The sequence below is a fragment of the Olea europaea genome, chromosome 13, assembly GCF_002742605.1.
Source record: "Olea europaea var. sylvestris chromosome 13, O_europaea_v1, whole genome shotgun sequence".
Classification (NCBI taxonomy): domain Eukaryota; kingdom Viridiplantae; phylum Streptophyta; class Magnoliopsida; order Lamiales; family Oleaceae; genus Olea; species Olea europaea.
The window spans coordinates 29465920-29489035 of NC_036249.1; the positions used below are offsets into that span (position 1 = coordinate 29465920).

General features: G+C 35.0%; 3 protein-coding genes across 5 annotated transcripts; 1 reads left to right on the forward strand and 2 right to left on the reverse strand.

The window, feature by feature from the left end:
• Positions 1 to 291: 291 nt before the first annotated feature.
• Positions 292 to 1115, reverse strand: LOC111408640. Its single transcript, XM_023038380.1, has 2 exons — positions 784 to 1115; positions 292 to 700 (listed from the first exon to the last, which is right to left on the reverse strand). Exons 1-2 carry the CDS (start codon positions 1113 to 1115, stop codon positions 292 to 294), a joined length of 741 nt encoding a protein of 246 aa, XP_022894148.1.
• Positions 1116 to 2596: 1481 nt separating this feature from the next.
• LOC111408114 (RNA polymerase II C-terminal domain phosphatase-like 2) lies at positions 2597 to 14538 on the forward strand. 3 transcript variants are annotated; one of them, XM_023037907.1, is made up of 15 exons: positions 2597 to 3092; positions 4461 to 4931; positions 5620 to 5830; positions 6163 to 6320; positions 6402 to 6472; positions 6609 to 6714; positions 6789 to 6878; positions 7009 to 7150; positions 7383 to 7678; positions 7777 to 7834; positions 10305 to 10435; positions 10516 to 10569; positions 12180 to 12276; positions 12807 to 12967; positions 13974 to 14538. In XM_023037907.1, the coding sequence occupies exons 1-15, from the start codon at positions 2811 to 2813 to the stop codon at positions 14052 to 14054; spliced, it is 2409 nt and encodes an 802-aa protein (XP_022893675.1). In that variant the 5' UTR covers positions 2597 to 2810; the 3' UTR covers positions 14055 to 14538. The 3 variants fall into 3 exon arrangements, with proteins under 3 accessions (XP_022893675.1, XP_022893676.1, XP_022893677.1); XM_023037908.1 differs by lacking the exons at positions 12180 to 12276; positions 12807 to 12967; positions 13974 to 14538 and adding an exon at positions 11615 to 11896; XM_023037909.1 differs by lacking the exons at positions 10516 to 10569; positions 12180 to 12276; positions 12807 to 12967; positions 13974 to 14538 and having other exon boundaries at positions 10237 to 10320.
• Positions 14539 to 16538: 2000 nt separating this feature from the next.
• Positions 16539 to 21218, reverse strand: LOC111408115 (auxin transporter-like protein 2). Its single transcript, XM_023037910.1, has 9 exons — positions 20820 to 21218; positions 20488 to 20710; positions 20205 to 20390; positions 19992 to 20104; positions 19691 to 19874; positions 19494 to 19591; positions 18014 to 18221; positions 17294 to 17551; positions 16539 to 17078 (listed from the first exon to the last, which is right to left on the reverse strand). The coding sequence occupies exons 2-9, from the start codon at positions 20656 to 20658 to the stop codon at positions 16854 to 16856; spliced, it is 1443 nt and encodes a 480-aa protein (XP_022893678.1). The 5' UTR covers positions 20659 to 20710; positions 20820 to 21218; the 3' UTR covers positions 16539 to 16853.
• Positions 21219 to 23116: the final 1898 nt, after the last annotated feature.

Sequence of the window (23116 nt, forward strand, 5' to 3'; positions counted from 1 at the left end):
AATGAGTTCTGAACATGTTTCAATATCTTGGAAATGCTAGGATATGGGCAAAAACGATGCAACTAAAGAAAAAGGAAAAAAAATACACGTAACATAAAAGTGCTATTTTTGAGTCCTTAACAATCTCAAATGGCTAAAATCCATCATAGGCAACCACAAAGCGTTGGTTTGATCTGTCTCGTCGTTCCCTATTCGAAAAGGTATTATGGGGCCAAATCAGAGCTCGTATGCCAAATCTACGAAATTACCCGATTGACGTTACTCGGTTGAATTAAGAGCTGACTTAACCATTCATACAACGTCAGAGTCGAACTGAATGCAATTCAATAGTTGCCCATCTCTCATCAATTTTTGTTTGTTCATATGTGGAATCCTGTAATTGTTACCCCCCAAATTTCTCATCACCTCAACCATGCATGATTGCAATTTTAGAAACACATTATTCAACTCTTTAGTAGGAAATGTCTGAAAAGCATTCTCAATTGCTAAAATGAAGTCCTCAATTGTAGTTGGAGCCTCTTGATGTTGAAGTGAATCAATGGCTCTAAAAAAACCAAGGTCTAAGACATTCATATCAGGGTTGTTCGGAGGTTGACGACATAAATGAATATCGAATCCATCATTTCTCCCTGCTTCTGCGAAATTGATATCGTTAACATCTAAATGTGGCTTTGCATTGTCTTGTTGAATGAAGATGGTCCTAGAACTTGAACATGGCTATTTCAGTTTGATTGTAGGCAGCAAATTTTCAATCACACATGATTGGATCACGTCTTTAGTTACCGACACAATAGGTTCGACTCCAAAGTCCTAGGTACACCATTCTTACTATTCCGCTTCGTAGGTTCCTTAGACATGAATGGCCATATTCCAATTTTGCCATTGAATGCTTCATTTGTAGTACCATCAACTTGTGGACGAGCAACAATAGTCAAAAACATTATCTTTGTAATAAACATTTTACTTTTACATGTGCAAAAGGGCTCCGTTTCATCCAGATGGAGATAATACTTTTGTGATGTCTTGGACATATAAAACCACTTTTCATCAATATGAATTTGATTAAGCATGTTAACAAAAGTAGGTGTAGATGCGAGGGTATTTTCATCTACCATTGATAGACAAAATTCTAACCGTGTTTTCTTGTTCTTGTCTGATAAATATGGTTTCAATGGATTTGAATGTGGTCGAATATGTCCTTATTTGACTCTCCTATGTACGGTTGATTTCGACATATCCAACGCGTTCGATAAAAATCTTATATTATTCGACGACGGAAAAGGATATTCTTCATTTGTTCAAATTGTATTTCGACTCTCTCTCGACATCTCCTATTCAATAGCCTAAAAGAAAAATCTGGTACATCACTATTTGTAGTACTAAAATATTTCTCGTCATGTCAAATTCTAGAAACTGATTTAGTAGATATAGAAAATGAGTTGGCAACTTTCAAAATGACTCTTTTTGCTAACTTTCCATCTTGTCGTTCATGGATTGGCATCTCAAAAAATGCTCTTCTTGTATCACATGAATTTTTTTTTTCCTTGTTTGAATGATGCATATTGTTAGCCACTGTGTCGGTAGTGCAGAGAGAGTCAACATCTTCTGGAAATGATTCAAATCAAGCTGAAAATTCTGTGGAACATTGGAATAATTTTCAGGCAACAAATTTAAATTAATGGAAAAGTTTTTGATATACTATTCATGTTTTGTCTTGTACTTAAATCTATCTTTGGATCTCTATTTATAATGTGCAATTGAAAACTTCAAATCCAAATTGATGTTTTCAGTATGAATTTGGCGGAATGGAATTTTGTTTTGATGAAAAAGTTTAAATTCTACTTTTAGTATCTAGTTGGTGAATATTTAATGTTTTCAGTATGAATTTGGCTCAATGGAAATTTGTTTTGATAAAAAAAAGTTTAAATTCTGATTCTGGTTTTCGTAGCTAGCTGGAAATTCGACCTTTTCAGTATGAATTCTGGTGCTGTTGAGTGCTGGTTTTAGTTTTACTTGTTTCAAAAAATTCAAGTTATGGTTCCCAATAATTCTCCTCAAATTAAATCATTCAAATCATTTACTAATTCCAACAATAATTTACGACAACATACCAAAAATTAAATAGGGGTAAATTAAGAAGATCTTGGCAAAAATTGATTTTCTAATGACATTAAAGACGATTTCTTAATCTGTGTAAAAAATGAAACCAGTCTATATAATTGGGATGGAGGAGGTATTATTTTTTTTTGAAAATGTGTGGTTGGAAATTAAAGAAATATTATAAATTTATGTGTAAAATATTTTATTGTGTAAATGTGGAGTTGAAAATGAACGTGAGAAATAAATTAAATTAAAGTGAAAAATAAAATAAAATCAAACATGGACTAATTCGACGATCGAAAAATAACACCACGCGTACGTTAGCAGATTCGATTTTCTTCGCTCAAAGTCTACCGCCCCACTTCACGGCTTTTACCCCGATATGTACTCCGTACAATAATGGCATATCTGAAAATTTCAATAAAACGATGTCCATTTTACATAACCGACCCTCCTCCCCACACTTCTATAAAATGTAGCCGCACCCCATTTGGAACCGCTATCTGAGAAGGGGGAGAGAGAGGTTTCTCTAGAGAGAGATTAAGTAGAGTGAGAAAGTGTGAGAGAAAATTCATGCAGAGCAAGATTTCTTATTTTTTCTTTTTTAGTCTCTAAAATTGTGAAATAAATTCTCCTATTTGATTTCACATTTGCAGGATTTGAATGAATTTTTCTTGATTTTGTGAATTTTGGAGTATTTATTACTATTTATGAATCGATTAGGGTTTAAAACGTTGGTGTACCATGGTGATGTGTATTTGGGAGAGCTGGATACTGTTCTAGTGAAGGATGGGAATTTTCAGTTTCCGAACAATGAGATTCGTATACATACAATCTCCCCCAAAAGTGAGAGATGTCACCCTCTCTCGGTTCTACAAACAATTTCCTCTGCTTCAGTTCGTTGCAAGCTCGAGCCTAATTCTAATACAAATACCCATCCGAATCCAGAGCATTTGATCCATCTCCACGCGTCTTGCTTCTACGAACTCAAGGTCGCACAACGAACTACATTTCTTCTAATTTTATAGATATTCTGCATCTTGTGGATATGTGATGTGTATGAATGGATGATTGTAAATCTTAATTGGTTGTGGTTAAATTCGTTCCATTTCACTCATAGGAGTCAGTGACGGAGTCAGAACATTTTATTTGGGTGGGCAAAAATTATATGACAAAAATTTTATAGCTTCTCCTAATTTACAAGTCCACATGTTAACCAAAATCTAGATTGCACTTGCAAGGGGAGGGTGGAGATAGAAAATAAGTCCTTCCACATGGAAAATTAGAGAAGTGGTTACGGACTTATAAGGTTGCCTAAATATTTTGGGTTCAATGTTAGCAAACAGTCTAAAAATCCTTTTCGGTTGGTGAAGAAGAGGAAAGTAAAATAGTATTCCGTTGGGGATCCATCAATTATGATGATGAATTCAATGAAATACATAAAACATTGCCATATAATCGCCTAGCTTGTTTATGTATAATTCCTTGACACACATATGCACACATACACACACATGTAGCAACAACAACAAGAAAAGAGTCGAGACTATGCTTTCTATCTGAAAATGATGAAATAATATATGCAAAAAAGACCAAATTGTGCTTTCTAGCTGAAAATGGTGAAATAATATCTGCAAAAAAGACCAAATTATATTCTTACACTGGCAATGCTGTGTTAATCAATAAGTAATAGAACTACAAAAACAATTCTGCATTCTCCAAGAGATTTTGAAACCTCTTGAGTTGGAATTCAATGCTAGTCTATTATCATATTATGCATCAAAGTTTGTATTGTACCTTTCTTAATCTTCTATGGAGAAAGCCTTTCTTTTTGTCTTCTCTGACCATTGAACCACAAGCACAAAAATAGTGAAATAATTGCAAAAAGGGATACAAATAAATCTGTTGAAGAGTATAACGTACAGACTCGTTAAACTCACCTTTTCGTCAATTGAAATTGGATTTGCAAGGTATTTAAGAAAGAGAGAAAAAGGTGGATTACGTGGGTAGGTTCTAAGCTATTTGAAATTGGAATAGAGAGAAAATTTCTGCGTTTATAGTGACCCTTTTTCGTTTTTTATTTTTATAATTTAAAAAAAAAAAAAATTTTTTTTTTGGGTGGGCCACTGACCACCCTTTCTCATATGTGCCTCCACCCCAGATAGGAGTGATACTTAGCTCAGTAGTTGATTCAATTAACATTAATGTCCAGTTATGAATTATTGCTCCTATTGATGTAGAGGTTTCCCGACACTAGATACAATGCTTGCAATAACTTTAATTTGGCATCATATGTCATTTATGCACATCTGTACAGATAATTTATTCTGTTGAACTGACAATATTGGAATTTTCTGTAGACTGCAGTGGTGTTACTAGGGAATGAAGAGGTTCATTTAGTGGCAATGCCTAGTAAGCAGAAGAAATTCCCATGTTTTTGGTGCTACTCAGTGCCAAGTGGTTTGTATAGTGCATGCCTATGGATGTTAAATACGCGCTGTTTAGCTATTGTGTTTGATCTTGATGAAACTCTCATTGTTGCCAATACAATGAAATCATTTGAAGATAGAATTGAGTCTTTGCGGGATTGGATTGAACATGAGACTGATCCGGTTCGGGAATCTGGAATGGTAGCTCAGATGAAGAGATACATTGAAGATCGGACATTACTGAAGCAGTATGCAGAGACTGATTGTGTTGTGGATGGTGGGAAAGTGTATAATGTTCAGCAAGAGGAGGTGCCTCAGCTATCTGAAGGGCACGAGCGGGTGTTTCGGCCAGTTGTAAGATTGCCGGAACAAAATGTTGTTCTTACTCGCGTTAATCCCGAGGTTAGGAGATGCTGCTGTTGCCATCTACTTGTGTAATCAAGTTTTCTCTTACCATTATTTTTTGATCTTGGAAATTAGTAACTCTAATTTCTGATTGATATTATCTCAAGTAAACAAGGAACTTAAATTTGATGATTGGAAATGAAAGATGAATTAGAGAGCACTCCATGCTATATTTTGTGAAAAAAGGTTATCAAAGAAATGGCTAAGGGAAGAATGAAAGAATTGCCTATTATAGTTGACACCTTTTTACTCTTTGTAATCCTCAGGAGGACTCATGAGTCATCTGGAGTGTTCTAATTTAGGATGTACGCTTTGCATTTCATCTCTGGAATCAAGACAATAAGATGCTATCTTCCAATTGTTGCTTAAGTTGTCTTGTTCATTTTGGTGCTGCTATAACATCTACTTTTCTCATTTTTGCATTAGTCATAGATTGGTTGCTGGGTCTGCAGAGCAAGACAACTAGTTTCTTTCATTCAAACACATAATGATCTGTGTTATTAATGAATTTACACAGAACTCTGGACAACTAGATGTATTGAATTGAACCCTATTAAAAGTTCCTTGGGGTTTTAGATTATGATTCACCATTACAAAATTATTGTAATGATTTGTATCATTTATGTAATTCTTTTCATTGTTGGATTGATGTCTTTGCTCTTAATATGGTTGCTCTCCTCTGCAGAATCGTGATACTAGTGTGTTAGTCAGGTTACGACCTGCTTGGGAAGATCTGAGAAGTTATTTGACTGCAAAAGGTCGGAAAAGGTTTGAAGTTTATGTTTGTACAATGGCTGAAAGGGATTATGCACTGGAAATGTGGAGGCTGCTTGATCCAGAAGCACGCTTGATTAGTTCAAAGCAACTACTTGACCGCGTTGTTTGTGTTAAATCAGGTGAAAACCATATTTTTATGAGAGGGCTTTTCCTTTTAGCTGCTGCTCTGATAGGTAAAGGCTCCTTAGCTTATGGGAATTAGTTAGAGCATGTTGGAGATATGAAAAATATTCTTCCTCTAATATATGTAATTTTGTACTTGAAATTTGTACGAATGAGGTCACAATATTTTATCACTTTGCTCTAATATTCTATCAGATACATTAACAGGGCATGGTTGCTTTTTGTTCGGATGGAATGATCTCATTCTTCTATTTTCTTATTTGTATACCTTTCTAGTAAAATAATCAAATGAAACTCTTATTTCTTGTAATCATTTTAATGTTATTAGGGGCAAGAAAATCTTTACTCAATGTCTTCCAAGGTGGAAATTGTCATCCTAAAATGGCAATGGTAATTGATGATCGCTTGAAGGTGTGGGAAGAGAAGGATCAGCCTCGTGTTCATGTAGTACCTCCATTTACTCCATATTTTTCTCCTCAGGCAGAGGTATTATGTTTTTTTTTGTAACATGGTTTCAATCGCTCATCACCTTTACCAGAACTGGTATTGATGGACATTCTTGATCAGACTGCAATTGCTGTTCCAGTCCTTTGTGTAGCAAGAAATGTTGCATGCAATGTCAGGGGCGGCTTTTTCAAGTTAGTCAAGTTCTCATGATTTACTGAAGCACTTAGTGAATATATTAATATAGACACATGTCATTGTACATTTTGGTAACATTCTTCTGGATGAGTGCTCTGAATGACATACTCTTTTTCTCCTCAATACAACTAGAGAGTTTGATGAAAATTTACTTCGAAGAATATGCGATGTTTTTTATGAAGACGAGGTTGTGAATTTGCCTTTGCCACCAGATGTGAGCAACTACTTGATGCCAGAGGTATTCAGATTGAACTTTTGTCTCTAAATATTTTGTGAAGTATGATAATAATGTCCAAATGTTTTCGTTTTCAGGATTCTAGTTTTTTACCGAATGGAAATCTGAATGTTCCAATTATTGAGGGAATGAACGGCCCTGAAGTTGCACAGAGATTGAACTACATGGTAGTTTCTTGTATCAGTTGATGGTATTTCATATATCGTGTTCTTCTTCTTCACTTGAAAAAACATGAAGTAGAATGTAGTCTTCATTATCTCAATGAGTTTTGTGCTTCTTTTATCCACATTTCTTCAGGAGGAGAAGAATGATTCGAGTGCTGTTTCTCATCCCGTGACTAATAATGCAGAGACGAAATCTGAAAGTACCAAGCTCCCTGTAGTATCCGTTGCAAGTGCTATTGTTCCACCATCTTCAAAAGCAGTATTACTTTCTGAAAGTATGGATCTTATTTCAGAAATGTTTTGATTTTGAAAATTGGACAGATGGGGATGAACACCATACCATGCTTTTCAGTTTATTAAAATCTCATTAGTTTTTCGTTCTTGTTTCATTGGACATTGTAGTTTTCTTTGATTATATAAAATAACATACATTAGTGAAGGTAACATACATTAGTGATGAGATGTTTTTTGTTCTTTTTTTATTTTCTTTCTTCCAATTCACTGTAGAACCTAGTTTGCTCGGAGATCCATTTAGAAGAGAAAACAGGCATCTAGGTTCGACGGAACCTTCTCTATTGACTAGATTGCCTCTACAGCAACCTCCACCATTATTACAACCACAGGGTGGCTGGTTAGAAGAAGACACAAACAGAGAACATTTAAATAATCGATCAGCAGGAAATCTTTCAGAATCTGATCCATCGGATAAACAGCGAGGTCGTCAGAATTCATTTACTCATGGTACACCGGCTTCTATTCTTCCAGGACTGTTATCACATGTGCCTCAAGTGAAGAAGGAAGAGGTAGCCTAAGTACCGTTTGCCTCTTAATTTTTATATTGAAATCAGCTTTTCCTTCTTTGCGTACTTTTTTGACAAAGTTGAATTTCATCTGTATGCAGGTTAACTCAGGGCATGATGCACAGAAACAGAACCTTATACTGGCAAATCAGTTTACAGGTACTTGGATTTTGTGTTAGTATTGCTATATTTTCTAGTTATGTCTTTGACTTATTTCATTAAATTTTTGTATTCCTTTAAGTTATAATTCTACCAATTGAAGGGATGTAGTTATAATTGTTACACAGTATCTCTAGATAGGAAAGGAAACTTTGAATTGAATGCTACTCATCCTGCATTGGGAGATAGCATTACAGTCACGCTAATGTGTATGAAGTACAATCGTATTCTATTGCCTCTATGGATGTTAATGAATGAAGGTCATGTTATAAAAGTGGATTTTTGCTTTCTGACTTTTATCCACTGTCTAATTGATGACAACAGTATAGAGGATGAGAAGGCACAAGAAAAGATTGTTCAAATATAAAGCACAGAAACTTGTGCTAACAGTTGACCTATGAATTGACCCTTAGTTTGTAGGCTTACATGATTCGCTTGCTGACTTGACATTATTGCGCTGATGAATCAAGTTGAAATAATTATTTTTTCAATTTTGTGCATACTTGATTTTCAATTGCTATCTTCTAACGGGTTTTGGTTCATGGATGATTTGTATCCTTCTCTTTGAAGATAATATATTTGCACACTGTTATATATGTATATGTTTGTGTGAGACTGTGGCCACAGTTCTTGAACTTTGTTTTCCTTTATTATCCTTACGTCCATCCAAAAATGATTTTTCTCCTTTTTCACAGGCTGGAAAAAATGTGAGCATTCTCTTGTTAATTATCTAAATTAAATTTGTTCATTTTCATTTATAGAAGAAGGTAGATTTTTTTATCTTAAGGAAATTTGGCATGTATATAACTTAAAAAGTGGACAGACTTGTATCTTTATTGGGTAGGAAATGATCAAATACCCTATGATGCTCGGACTCGGGTGCGGGTGTCAGATACAGGTACATATCTAGAAGTCGGATTCTTCTCATTTTAAAAATTAAGATATGAGAATACGGTTAAAAAGGATCTGAATTTTGGATTCCGGTACGGGGATATGTCTTATAATTGTTTTCCTAAAATAGTGATTCAATTAAAACAAACAACAAATCATGCCATTTAAAATAACTAATAAAACCTTTAGAGATAACCCCTAATTTATGGCAGTATGAAATGTTGACTTTTAAACCACTTAATTTTTTCATTTCTTTCTTCTTCTTTTTTCTTTATCGGAAAAATACACTTATTGAAGGGCTGCTCAATTGGTTTTGGAAATTCCCTCGTATCATTAACTTCTTCATTGGGCTTCACATAAGCCCATTCAATACACACCCAAAACCCATCATCTTCTCCAACTCTCATCTTTCCCTTTCTGCAAAATTCTGCAAATGTTGATACAATCCTCCATAAATTTCTACATATTTCTATCACAAGACTCGAAACAAATGTTTGTTGCCGTCACAAACGCAAGCCAGAAGCAATGCTCCACCGTCCATTGTTTTCTCCCTTTTCCAGCCATGCCCGAGTTCAAAATCAAGAATTTGACACATATCCCGTGTCGGTATCCATGTCGTGTCCCGTCGACACGGATACACTGCCATTTTTGGAGAGTCCAAGCATCGTTGCAACTACCTCATAGTCCAGTTAATGAGATTTCTGAAGAAGTGTTGCTATCTGATTATGAGTTATTCTCTGTTGTTTTTGAGTATTGTCCTCCAAGGTTCATTTAATAATTTTTGTTGTTTGTTGCACGAGGTTTATCCAATTATAAGCATACTTATTGGATCACCCTTCCCTCTAAAGGAATATATATAAAAAAAAAAAAAAAAAAAGAATAAAAGAATAACTATGCATCTCTTTCTATTAATAAATGTCGGGATTATTCTACATGTACATCAGGGTTTACACCCTGGTGCTACATTCCACTTGGCCATTATGTTCACCAGGGTGTAAACCCCGATGTACGTATAGTATAACCATAGAAAAAGTCGGTTGTAGAGAAAAATATTCTATAGAAACCGGCCAGACACTCACATGGGGGCGGACCCTATGTGAATTAAAATATTGCAAAAAATAACCCACCCACCCCTGCATGTATGTATTCTGTCTCGGTTCTGTACATTTATTTCCTGTACGTGTAGCTTGGCCGATAACCATAAATGTTGTACTTAAGCCATTGTATAGTGGTGGATGTACCACATCAAATTGATTCATTGAATAACTAAGAAATCAATCAATTTTATTGTGCAAATCCAAATTCAACATGCCAATGTTGCTATCTACAACTTCATATATGGTGATGGCGTACTCATATTAGAAATAAAGTTTTAAGTTCTTTTTCCATGAATTTCTCTTTCATTTCGGTGCATTTGGTAATCTTTTTGTGGTACTATTGCTGATATACTACTTGAACCCTTGGATTTGATGTTTTTCTCCTCAAATTGTTCTTCTATATATGCCATCAAGGGACTTGCAACGTGAAGACACTGTCATTTATCTTCTCTAAATGTGATACTGGTTTCTCTTCTTGGTAGAGTTTGGTGATTCTCAAAACCAAGTTTCCTCCAATAACAGAGAGCTTAAACCTGAAAGTGAAAAAATGAATGTGTTGCCTTCGTTGTCTATTGGTGTGCTCCAAGAGATTGGAAAAAGATGCAGATCAAAGGTATATGTTAATAGCAAGAAACAGTGTCAAGTAGCTTTTATTCCTTTCCAGGCGTCATCATAAGGTATCTTCTTGCTCAGGTTGAATTTAAGCCAGTGGCAAGCACCAGTAATGATTTGCAGTTCTCAGTAGAGGTTTGTATATTGAACTTTTACATATTGGATTTTCTCTGTTCAAAATGATTATGACACCGCTGATACAGGCTTAAGCAGCAGAGTTTCTTAGGTGTTCTCTTGTTTGTGGTTAAAACATTAATTGTTGATTCTTCATATAAATGCATTGTAGCACATGTACATGGAATATTCCGATCCGGTGACCGTTCCCTTGTTTGTGATCTATATTAGTGTTTGAAGTATCCCATAAGATAATGGAAATACCTACTTGTAGGTACCTTGTGATGATCAATATAGACATGCTTAAGTGATATTGAGATTCTTGTGAGTTCACTATAGTTTTGCAGGTTGAGATTGACATTCCCTAACGGAACTTTGTCTATCCCCTTGCATATAATGTCTGGATCCTCTTTGCAACTGTTGCTGTTTTGAGAACCATGTATCTTGTGGATGAATTACTTTGAGGTGTTACCTGGAGAGTCTAATAATTATTCCAAGCTCTCAAAGATTTGAATAAGTGATTTGCCTTGATAAAATGTCAGAAAATTGTCATTAGAAAGTGACCTCTAGAAGGTGCTCCTATATTACTCCTATTAGTTTACAAATCACTCCAATTAATGTGAGAAGAAGGTTAAATGGAAACTCTCTCTTTGTATTCTGGAATTGGGGGACTTCAGGTGCAGCAGCCTTCAGGAAGTATAAAATTAAAATTTTTTTCTGCCGAATAATTGCACAATTATTATGGTTCACCTGAGACGATAGAATGTCATGCCCAGGCCCAAGGAGCTCGTTAAGATTTAACAACCACAGAGGACATTTCCATTTCACCATATGGCTACCCTTGGTTATCACTTTGATACTTCATATATGCATCTTTAATTTCTTTCCATTTTGGGACAGTATTTTTTATTTTTCTTTGTGTGTGTGTATGATGGTGGTGGTGGGTGGAGTGTTACCTATAATTACTCCTCCTTTAAATTTGTGGCACCCTCGTCAGTTTTTAACCATGGCCGCATCCTTCTTGCACAGAGAACCTATTGACTTACCACTATGTTTTTCTCACCAGGTGTATGTTTAACCTGCCTGTTTTCATGACATCAATAGAATCCCATGTATGTGGCTCTTATACCATCTGTAACACTCAAAGCCAAGCCTGTTGCTGTGAGAGGCTTAACAAGCCCCTTTGGCTGCTTTCCAGTAGACCTATATTGGTTAGCCAGTTTCTAGCTACACGTGCAAGACTCTTTTACAGTTACTCACTTAAATTGGACACGCAACTTGGGCAAGTGTAGTCTCCCTTGGAATTACATTGATGTGCAATTCTTCAATGTTAAATGCTGTGGGACTACAGGTGATTATTGCAATAATTAATTGCTGAGACCAGATGTGCTCTTTGTAATCGATTTATTTCTTTTACGAGGCAATGTTAAATTGATCATTCACTGTTCTTTTAGACTTAAATGGCCCAAGTGGTTAGTCTTTAGAATTCCTTAATCTGTTAAATGATTGTAATGCTGCTCAGTGTCCTGCAATGCTCAACGATCTCTCACCATTCGATACTGCCCATTGTTTTGTGATGAGTTAGCCTAAATTAATTAGATGGAGGCTCAATGTGCTGAATCAACGTGTAGGTTTTCTTTACTGGTGAAAAAATCAGCGTTGGGATGGGCAGGACAAGGAAGGATGCCCAGCAACGGGCTGCTGAGAATGCCCTTCGTGGCTTAGCAGGTAAGATTGCTTTTAGGTTGTACTCTCCTATATTGTTGAAATGAAGATTACACATACTTCACTTTATCAGCGGCAGTTATTCATGTATGTGCATTGTGATCTATGTGAATCTTTCAATTTTCATGACAGATGGGCAAAACTCTGTAAATGTGTCAATAATCTGGAACATCTTACCGAAATGTAAACTTGATCTTATTGATTTCACTTCTTAAAATTTTCTACATATAGAGTGTGAACCAGTGCTATTTTGCTGATTTCAGCTACAATATCCCTATATATTTTCTAAAAATTTTGGCCAGAACTTGTTCTTAGGGCATGTCTCACTACATATATGCACAAGCTCTCTTTATATTGATGCATGTCTTTTTCTCTCCAATATTTTAGATTTCTTCATTATTAGCAATTTTACTAGCTCTAATTTGCAAGACATTTATTGAAGATGATGATCTTACTCCTAGTTAATGTTATTAGTTGGTTCGTGCATGCCGAGATATTGACACTATTTTTTCTTTTCACTTGTGATGATGCAGACAACTACATATCTTATGTTGCACTTCATTCTAGAGCTGTGGACAATGATTTGGATAGAATCTCTGTACAGGGAGAAAATGGGTTTCTCTGGGACGACGTCAATCCTGTGCCAGATGAACGGCCAGAGAATAATGGATTTCCAAATCAAAATCCTACGGAGGTGTGAATTTTGACAATGTCCCTCATGGTTGATTAATTTATTTGTTCGAAAATACGTGATGTTTGGATAAGGTTTTGTGGAAATATTTCGAGTATTGATTGTTTGGGGTTAAGCCACTCTTGGAATATGGTAGCACCAGATTCTAGAGTGGAAACAGGGAAGTATGGAGTGAGTTGTATCATGTTCTCTGCTGCTGTCTCATCTATGCTTTCATTATTCCTGTTTTAGAGTTACGAATTTGGTGAATCAGCCCCTAGTTCCCTACCATTATCCAAGTATTCCCTTGTGCTTTTAGCCTTCCTTAAAACATTTTTATTTTGGGTTTTCATCGAATGATTAATTTTATTTTGGCATACAATATTTCGAGATGTCCAGGTTCAGTCAAACTTTGTAGAGACAATGTTGCCCTTTGTATGACTAGTAACTAATGAGTGAGTTTATGGGAGCTCTTAGTCTATTCCCTTTGTTTTTCTTGTGAACTGCGCTTTTTGATAAATCTGCACACAACCATTCGGGGATTTCTATTATGAATAATGCTACTTGTACATAATGGAGTTACCTAATGATTTACACACACGTGTCAAAAAGAGGGGGGGGGGGGGAAGAAATTCTGATCCAATCATATTTCACCACATCATGCGTGTTATATATCTGTAGCAAATTGTTCCATTACACTGCCCTGTTAATATTATGCAGTAGCTTCTCATCATTGGCAAACACTTTTGGTACCATTCTGCTCTGGAGAGATTCAAGGTTTTGCTGCATAATATATTATCTTGTTCTTTCTACGTTCTATCTCTAGTATAGCTAGAAAGGTAGTGGAATTTGTCGCCAGGAATCTCCTTAACGTCTGTAAAAAGGTAGTGGAATTTGTCGCCAGGAATCTCCTTAACGTCTGTAAACTCTTCTGCCAACTTTTTCTTGACCCAATTTGAGCTTTTGCTACTGTTGAGTTCCGAAATGAACTTGATTAATATACGTTTTTCTGTTCGAAAATGCTTTACAGATAGCTGAGAGTGGACCGAGTACTACTTCATCCAATGGAATGAATCATCATGTGCAAAATCATCCTAACTCCCCCCGGTGAAAGATCATCAAGGGGTGTGGTCTTTCGTCATTAAATTTCATGATTGGTATCGTCCATGAAGATCTATTGTTGCTGTGGTCCATATGAATGAAGAATGGATGATGGAATTCACCAAGTGATTCACACAACATGAAGCAATGCCTTTGTCTCAACATATTATGGACTATGGAGGTTATGAATCCATCTTGCCTTATGGTAGAGGAAGATAGCCAATGTGATTCACAACACAGAAAAAAGAGTCTATGAATATCGGACTCACTTACCGAGGTATTGATTGGATGACAATCGACTTTGTAGTGAATAAATTTCACGTAAAGGGCACAAAGATTTATTTTACAAATGGTTGCCAGAGGGATATTTTTTGCAGAAATTTGTATTTTACTTTGGAGGGTTAAATTAGGAGCGCACTGTGTGCCTGAAATGGCATGTTTTTAGCCAGACTTTACAGAAATCTCATATGAATTTAAGGATGATCTCAACCGTCTATTGTGTGCCAAAAAAATTGAGAAACCAGGCGTTATTTGTGAAAGTTGAGTAGAAACTTTAAAAATAGAATAATGATAGTTACAACGGTGCAAAACACTAATTTGGGTGGCATTTCATAATGGGTCATAATAAAAACATGATTTTCCTTATTATTATTACTATAATATTATTATTATTATTATTATTTTTTTACAAGGTGTCCAATTCTTGACGAATTATTGGGTCTGTGATCCGGCCCCTCTTCACACAGTCCAGTTAACCGCGGGATTTGCTTCCAACTAGTCAGGGTCCGAGCCCTCCCCAACTGATTTGTCAAAGTGCTTAGCAAGCCTATTCAAGTTGCACCTTGCCTTTCAAGATTTCTCTTGCCTTCCAAGAATAAATCCTTGTCTTTTAAGAGCTTCATGAATTGAATTCACGACCTCTAATCTGTCAGCACTGAAAGAGCCCGTCCTTTGCCAATGGAGAAGTGCCCCGGGGGCTTCTTTTAATTGTATTCAGTATTCTAAAAAGCATAAAATGTGTTGTAAGATCAAGTTTCAAGCTTTATGAACTTAAGTGTTATTTTAACTATATTTTTAATAATTATAGAACTAGTAATGAATTATATTAAACATTTAAGATCATAACTATTACAACTCCTGCCATAATTTCCAAATTTTCAATTTTCAAAAACTCGAACATTACTTTATATGTTCAAATCACTAAAGTGAGATATTAGTTTGGTCAATGTGTTCAGAATATATGAGCCCAAGAAATCGAAAAAAATAAATGCGTGCTTTGGCCATCCAGATGCCACGAAAATTTAGGAAAGCCTACTTCTTAAAAGATTAAAGCTATATGTAGGGGTTTACAGATAGCCCACAAGACACCTTATTAAAAAATTATCCCAAAAATACTCACCCTACCTTTGTTTGTGAGTGTCTGTAAAGTCTCTGTAATCTTCCAACCTGTATGTGTAGAGGGGTTCTTAAAAAGAGCTTTTGCACTTGGTCCATGCACATAGCCCTCTTCGGGATGTTGATCGCCTATAAACATAATGAAATCAAATATTACACTATCAAGTCAAATAAATACAAGAATTTACCAATAGTGAATGCCATTTATACAGCCATTGGAGCACTCCTCAAAAGTTGATGAGAAGAACGTAATCAAGATTTGCGAGCATGTCACTCTTAAATGTGTGTTGAGTTTTCAAAATTTTTAGTCGTGCGATATCCCATTCTAGGGACTAGGTGTAAAAGTTAGCTTTAAGTTGAATTAAATATGAAGCCAAAAATACTCGTAGTATTGCACAATGACGTTAATTTCTTGCAAGAACTATAACAAAATAATAAGGCATTTATTAATTTTTAAGTACAATCAAACATTGGGCATCCTATTATAAGAAACAATACCATGTCAAAATAATAATAATTATGATAATAAATAAATAGAGAGAGAGAGAGAGAGAGAGAGAGAGAGAGAGAGAGAGAGCCCTAACAATACGAAAGTTAATTAAAATATAAGTCAAAGTCAATATTTTATTTTCACCACATATTTCATCAACTTTTATCAAAATTTACTAAAAATCTGATTTTTATTATTAGGGAATTGGAACAAGAATGAGAAAGATGGTACCTAAAATTGTTCGATTCTCGTTTTTATGTTCTTAAATATAAATCATAATTAAAATAATAAATAAAATAAACAAATATGTAAGCAAAGCAAAAAATGAAAATATTTTGATATAATCCGACATGCTTTGCTGTTCTTGTTCGTTCTATTGTCATTCCTAAATATTTTGTGGTGAGGAATGTGACCGTTATCACCACTTTTACAGTTTCCAATCTGATCGTTGTTTTTTATTGGATTGAAATGCTCATTTGATTAACATTAGATTCAAGTCAGAGCCAGCTGATGGTACCCATACATGCTTCTTCCTTGAGTCACTCAGAGCCAACAACAACTCATCTATATGTTACAATATCAAATTCGAACAAAAAGAAGAGGAAAATATTTAAATTTACATTGTTATAATGACTAAAGAAGCCTGTACTTTGATAGCAAAGGAATAATTTCAATTCAACACTCTTATATTATCTAATATTAAAAGAAAAATATAATACTATTCGGAAAATAAAAGAAAAGATAAACACACCTCACATTTTGGGGAATACATTGCAATCTCCCCTATATTACAAACCATAGAGAGAGTGCATGAGAGAGCATGAAGGGACGAGTTAATCGGTAAAACTTTCACATTTTACTGAGTCGAAGAAGTGTGACCCTCTTGGTGGTGGTGGTGGCGTGTCACCGGCGACATGTAAGTCCTTAGTGGTGGGGCGCTACAGGAGATTGATGTGCCGGTATTGGAGGCTTGCACTGATAACATTTAGCAAAGAGACCGAATGTGTCGACTTGTCTGACGAAATTTGTCATGCTTGCCCATCCTCCAAACCCGAATCCAACCACCAAAACCCAACCTACCACAAATATGTTTAGTGCATACATGGCTGTCCAGCTTGGCATGAAAAACGGAGGCTTTTCTGCAGCATTCTGCAATTATCAACACAAATAATTCATGCTTCAATCGACACGAATCCAATCAAACATTCTAAAGAAATATACGGAAACCACAAACTACAAGATGACTAGTAGTTAATCAAAAAATATCTATTCTATTGTCGAGTTTTATCGTGTACTATATTGGAAACTTGCAAAGGTATCTGTAAAATTGTTGTAATATAAAGCGCGGCCGGAATTAAAGTTACCTGACGAGCAGTGGCTTTTCGGTAAGTAAGCATATGGGCAAGAGACGGGATGATGTAGACTGTGAAACTCACTAAAAGTGCTCCAACTGCAGAGTTTATGGGGCCAAAGAATGGGAAAATAATGGCCAAAAACCAGATTGGAATCACTATTGGCAATCTTGCAACTGCTCTCAAACATATGCTCTTTGTGTCATGCATTCCTATTACCTTCTCCCACACAAAGTACAATGGTGTACATGCAAATCCAAATGTAATGAACTGTTCAAACCACGAAAAATAAATAAATAAATCATTCATTTAGTGTAAGAACACATACAAAAGGGTATTTATTTTGTTCCAAAGCGGTCGATCTGACATGGTACACTTTAATCTAATGTGGCACAGCATGGAGGTCTTTCACATGAGTAATGCTATTTGTCATCAATGATGACCATCATCATGTTTAAATGGCATTGAATGATAAGTCCAATAACATGGGTTTCATATCCCAACATGTAATTGGACTTATCATTTAATGCTATTATGTTGTCAAACAGGTTGGCATGATAATGGTCAACAATGATGAAAAATAGCATTATTCCTCTCGCATTCAACATTTCGTTAGAAAAATTAACAAAATTTAACCAAATAAACAAACTCATTGGCTACTAACATCAAACAATCGTCGCTATAAGTTGGGTGATTAACAATGGTTTTTACCCCATGAAATAATTAACGAACCTGGTGAATGAGCATAAGAATAACGGCAGCATCCCGCCAAGCAGTTTTGGGGAGGAGGGAGAAGGCATTGGAGTGGTCAAGGAGCTGATCTCCGAACGCCCAGTAGACGGCAGAAGCCGATGGCAAGGTTAGAGTGAAAACATATAATGTGGCCAATAAGTAAATGTGCTTGAACTTTTGAGGTTTCCACATTGCATGCATAATTTCCCTGTTTAATTTTTCAAATGATGAGAAACAAACAGTTGATTTATTCATTGAATTATTGAAGGGAATAAGGCCATTTAATTTAAGATAAGTAACACCAACATATTTTATAAAAAAACAAGAAATTTGGATAATTGTTAAGTGTTCCTTTGTCATGTTATGCAATTATTGTTAGATGAACAACTACTTTCAAATAATAGTCACTACACTTTTAAGATGTGATGCGTCTTTTTATTTGATGAGAAAGTTCAATGTTTGACACAATAGCCACCGGTTGTTTGCTAAACTTCGCTTTCCCCACCAGCTCTATGTTGCGTGCATATCATTACAAATTAACCTAAACCTTGCGAGTAAAAATTATTTATTACTTTTTATAATTTATTTATTACTTTTTATAACCTCAGCCTCCTACTTTCAATATTATGTTAAGCGTCTGTTTGGCAGGTTTGTGCTTCGACTTCTTGTAGAGGAGCTTCTTAGCTTTCTCCGAAAACTCTTCAAGACAGATAAAACACTTCCAAATATTCTACTTTTGACTTATTGAAAAAGCCTTGTCAAACGAGACCTAAATCACATTGTCTGCCACTCATTTTATAGAGTCTGATAAAAATAATATGGACAAGATAATAAAACATACTACAAACCAGATAAGTTTAATGCTATAAAAACAGACCAGAAAAGCCAGTAATCAGGAATCGGTCCGATTACACACGTAAAAAGACCATTGAAACCTATTAAAGATTAACCCTTGTTTGAGCCCTTTTTTTTTAAAATAAGAATGCATTTTTGAATAGTGTATTGATGGAAAATGTGTGGTTAAAAAATAAGAAAAAGTTTTGAATTTGAGTGTAATATTATTTTATTGAAGAATATGTGGTTGAAACGGTGTCAAAATACTGTTTAAGAATGTATTTTTTCAAAAGAACGGGAATCAAACTGGAGGTAACTTTGGAATAGACCAGTGCACCCACAAAAACCATTCAATAATTTCTGAAAAAGAATTAACTTTTATTTTTATTTATTTATTTATTTTTTTAATCACTAGTTGCCCAATTGTTTTACTAATTTTTTACAGGGGTGTGGGGTGAGGTGGGGTAATTTTAATGTTGTTTTTCTGGTAAACAATGAAAAAGGAGTTCCTATTATTCTGTCTTGGTTTAGAAACCCAAGGTGGCCGGCAAAAGCTGCCAATAAGAAGCCATATGGAAGCAATGGAGGAGTAAAAGGTAATTTTCACACATAATTATAAATTGAATTAAAAAAAAAAAAGGCTTACACAGTTACAGCATGTCCACCGAAGGTGTAAAGAATATTGGTGGCTCCGGTGAAGTATAGAACCAGCTTCGTTGGACCCGAGTGTTGCACACCTTCAGCCTGTCAAAAATATAACTGGATAAAACCAAGACCAAACTAAACAACATCGACTATGTAACGGGTTTTACTTATAAGTAAAAAAGTTACTTAAATTATTACCTGGCCATGAACAAGGGCTGCTACGGTCAAGTACCAAGCCGTATATGTTGTCATTCCGAGGCCTAGAAATGACCAAATTCTGTAATTGTGAAATGAAGGAATGAAAACTGTAGTGGCACAGCATGCTCCAAATATATAAGTCCATGTCCTCTTGTCCAGTCGATCATTTATGTAATATATGTTACTGTAACAATCAAACTTCAAGGTTGTTATTTTCGAATTGAGTTGGAGCTAACATTAAAATAAGGAAAAAACTAAAAGAATAAAGATTCTTTTTTATTTTCCTCCCTTTTTTACTTGCCTTGCACAAGCAATGAGTTGGATGACAGATCCAAATAGCAGAAAAGTACAGTTGAAGGCTAAACCCACAGCTTTCCAATAAGGACCAAGTAATCCATCCAGCACTTCAAACCACTGCAATGGACAAAGAATTAATTCAAATGGGTTCTTCTATCTGGTCTGAGACGTGCACAATTTTCATAAATAAATTGTCGATCAAATCAAATCGATGAACCTGAATGACATGATTCTTGAAGCTAACACCTTCTTTCTCCTTTCGACTTCGATATTCGACGTAGAGAACACTGATGAGGTAGGCTGTCCAACTACCCATTAGGCCATAGAATATTTGAAACAAAATTCCGGATAGCATTCCCAGTTGGGAGAATGAGTATGGCAATGTCAATAGAACTTGTGCCACCTGCAACAAAATGATCAAAATCAAACATATGAGTTCAAGAAATGTTTAATTTGATCAGAATTGATCAGGTAAAAATGGTTATGCACTGTGCATATACTTGATTTGAAGCACAGCTGAACCAAGCATCATAAACGGAGCCGCCGTGCCAGAGGAAACTCTTGACACTGAAAATGGGTTGCTCTTCCACTTGCTTCTCCTCCCTGCCACCTTGTTCAGTCTCATTGAAGGTGGTGACAATAGCTTCTTCTGCTTGCTTCTGATGCAACATTTTCTTTGATTTTTTTTTTTACCAAAAAAAGACCCTTAAAATTCCAGCAGATCTACAAATTCAAGAAACGACACTCAATAAGACAAAGAAAACTGTAAGTCCCCACCTCACCCCCACCCCCGGTTTCATAGCAAAAATCCCACTTTCACTTTCTCAAATACCTTCTTTCGATCAGTCTCTTTCTCGAACCCAGATCTCAGATGATGAAATAACACACCTTTTACTCAATCAATACGAAATCAAAGAAAGAGATGGATATATATGCAGCTGCTGGGGGTTTAATATTTGTTCGTTTCCAAGAATTGACAGAAAATGAAACAAATAAATCAGACAAAGAAAAAGAAGAGTGAGAATTCAATGCATAACCCAGAAATTATTGCAAATTTGTGTAGCTACAAGTAATCAAGTTGAGTTAAATGGTATTCAAGTTTTCTGGCAAAAAAAGGGCGGCGAGAGAGATCTCAAAAGTAGAGAAGTTTCAAGGACACAAGTTTTCTTTCGTCTTTCTTTATAGTGTGTTGCAGAGAGAGAAAAATAAAGACAGAGAGAGTGTGACAGTGAGAATGAGAATGAAAGGAGTACTTTCTGCTACTAATTTTTAGTGTACGTTTGATTTTAATTTTTTTCAAATATTTATTTTTAATTATTTATTTTCTCAATAAATTTTTTTTACATCTGAATTCATAATTTTTTGTATTTTTTATTACATATTCTTTTAAAAAAAATTAATTTTCACAAAATTACTTATTAAAAAATCACTTTCATGTATATATGCATATGAGAGAACTTTTTCTTTTTCTTTTGGGTTTGAAATTCTGAACTCTTCTTCTCGTTCATGTCTTCCACGTACGATTCGATTCTTGGGGGCAAGTAGTATTGCATGATTGGCTAAGGTTAAAATTTATTTATAGGCAAGTATATACTTATTGGTTATTTTAGTTAAATTACTTATTTTTCAAACAAATTTATTTTATTATTAAAATAAGTAACTTTGCTTTATAGAAGTGATTTTTTTTTTAATTTTTTTTTCAATACATTATTACTCTAAGTTCTTGACATGGCATCACCGTACTAATTTGCTTCTGCAATTGACGACAATTGAGCTTCTTATAACTCCTTTTGTTTCAATAACATAGAATCGATTCTTAAGCCAAGCCGATTGTATGGTCCATTCTACGTGCATCTCATAGAATCGATTCGTAAGCCAAGCCAGTTGTATGGTCCATTCTATGTGCATCTCATACGCTCCTACAACATTAAGCTCTTGTTTGGGCTCCATTTCAATGAAGTTTTTGGGAAAAAATTAACTTAGACTGAATAATAGAAATAACTTTAAATTTATCGATAATATTAGTCGAAAATATATTTTATTCTTTTCCTTGTAATACTTAGAGGAGTTTGTATGGTCCATTCTATGCATGTAGGTCAAATAAAAGATCACTCATCACCTAACTTATAAATGATTGCAGGTGAAATTGGTAATTAAAAAAATTGTTTTTGGGCAAAAAAGCAAATATAAGAAGTATAAGGTTGTGTGTCTAATGAAATTATCACGTGTAGGCCTTCAAACCAAACAAATCGTGTACTATTCATTTTTAATTAAAAAAATATGAGGACCCATTTGATAATTATCGAATTCTTAAGCCAAGCCGATTAACATATGGCCGTTATGACATACAACAAGTTCTGCATGGAAAATAATCGGCTCAAGCCGAGAGAGTTATCAAGAGCCGCTAGCCACGCCCCAAAAGGCCAAACTAAACACGCGTACCATCAAGTCCTTGTCTCCCAGACCCCAACCCCACTTTGGCTACTTTTTATTAGACGGCGGCTTAATTTGGCCCAGTGACGGCGTTAGGTCCCACAAGCCGAACGCCATCCAGTGGCTGTAAATTTGACCTTTTCTTTTCTCTACTTTTGCGGAGTACAGCTAAAGGAAGAGTGCCAATTTAAGTAAAGGAGGAAGTTAATCTTTAATTAAGGGAAACAAAAGGTCACCCAATTTGACGAGATAATATGTTTTATTCAAAAGATAGGCTCTTGATTCAATGTGTTTTAGGATGCAAAGTTTAGTATATAATATTGAACGAGATTAAGATCCCCGTTTGTAAGGACGGACGCGGACATTCTATATTAAAGGGTCACAATTAAAATTTTAAAATAAGTGACGAAATTTTTTTTATTACTTTATATGGGTTATAAACTGTTATATTATTTTTTCATCTAAAATTTATATATATATATATAAAAAAATTCGATCATTTTTAGAATTTTTTTATTATTGTTACTTTTTCCTCTCAATCAATTAATTTTTTAAATAATCTAATGAATTTTCTAATAAAATTTTGACGTCATTTGAAAAATAATTAATTGATCGAGAGGAAAATGTAACAATAATAAAAAAAATCCTATAAATGATTGAATTTTTTTTATATATAATTTTCTTTTCAAATATAAA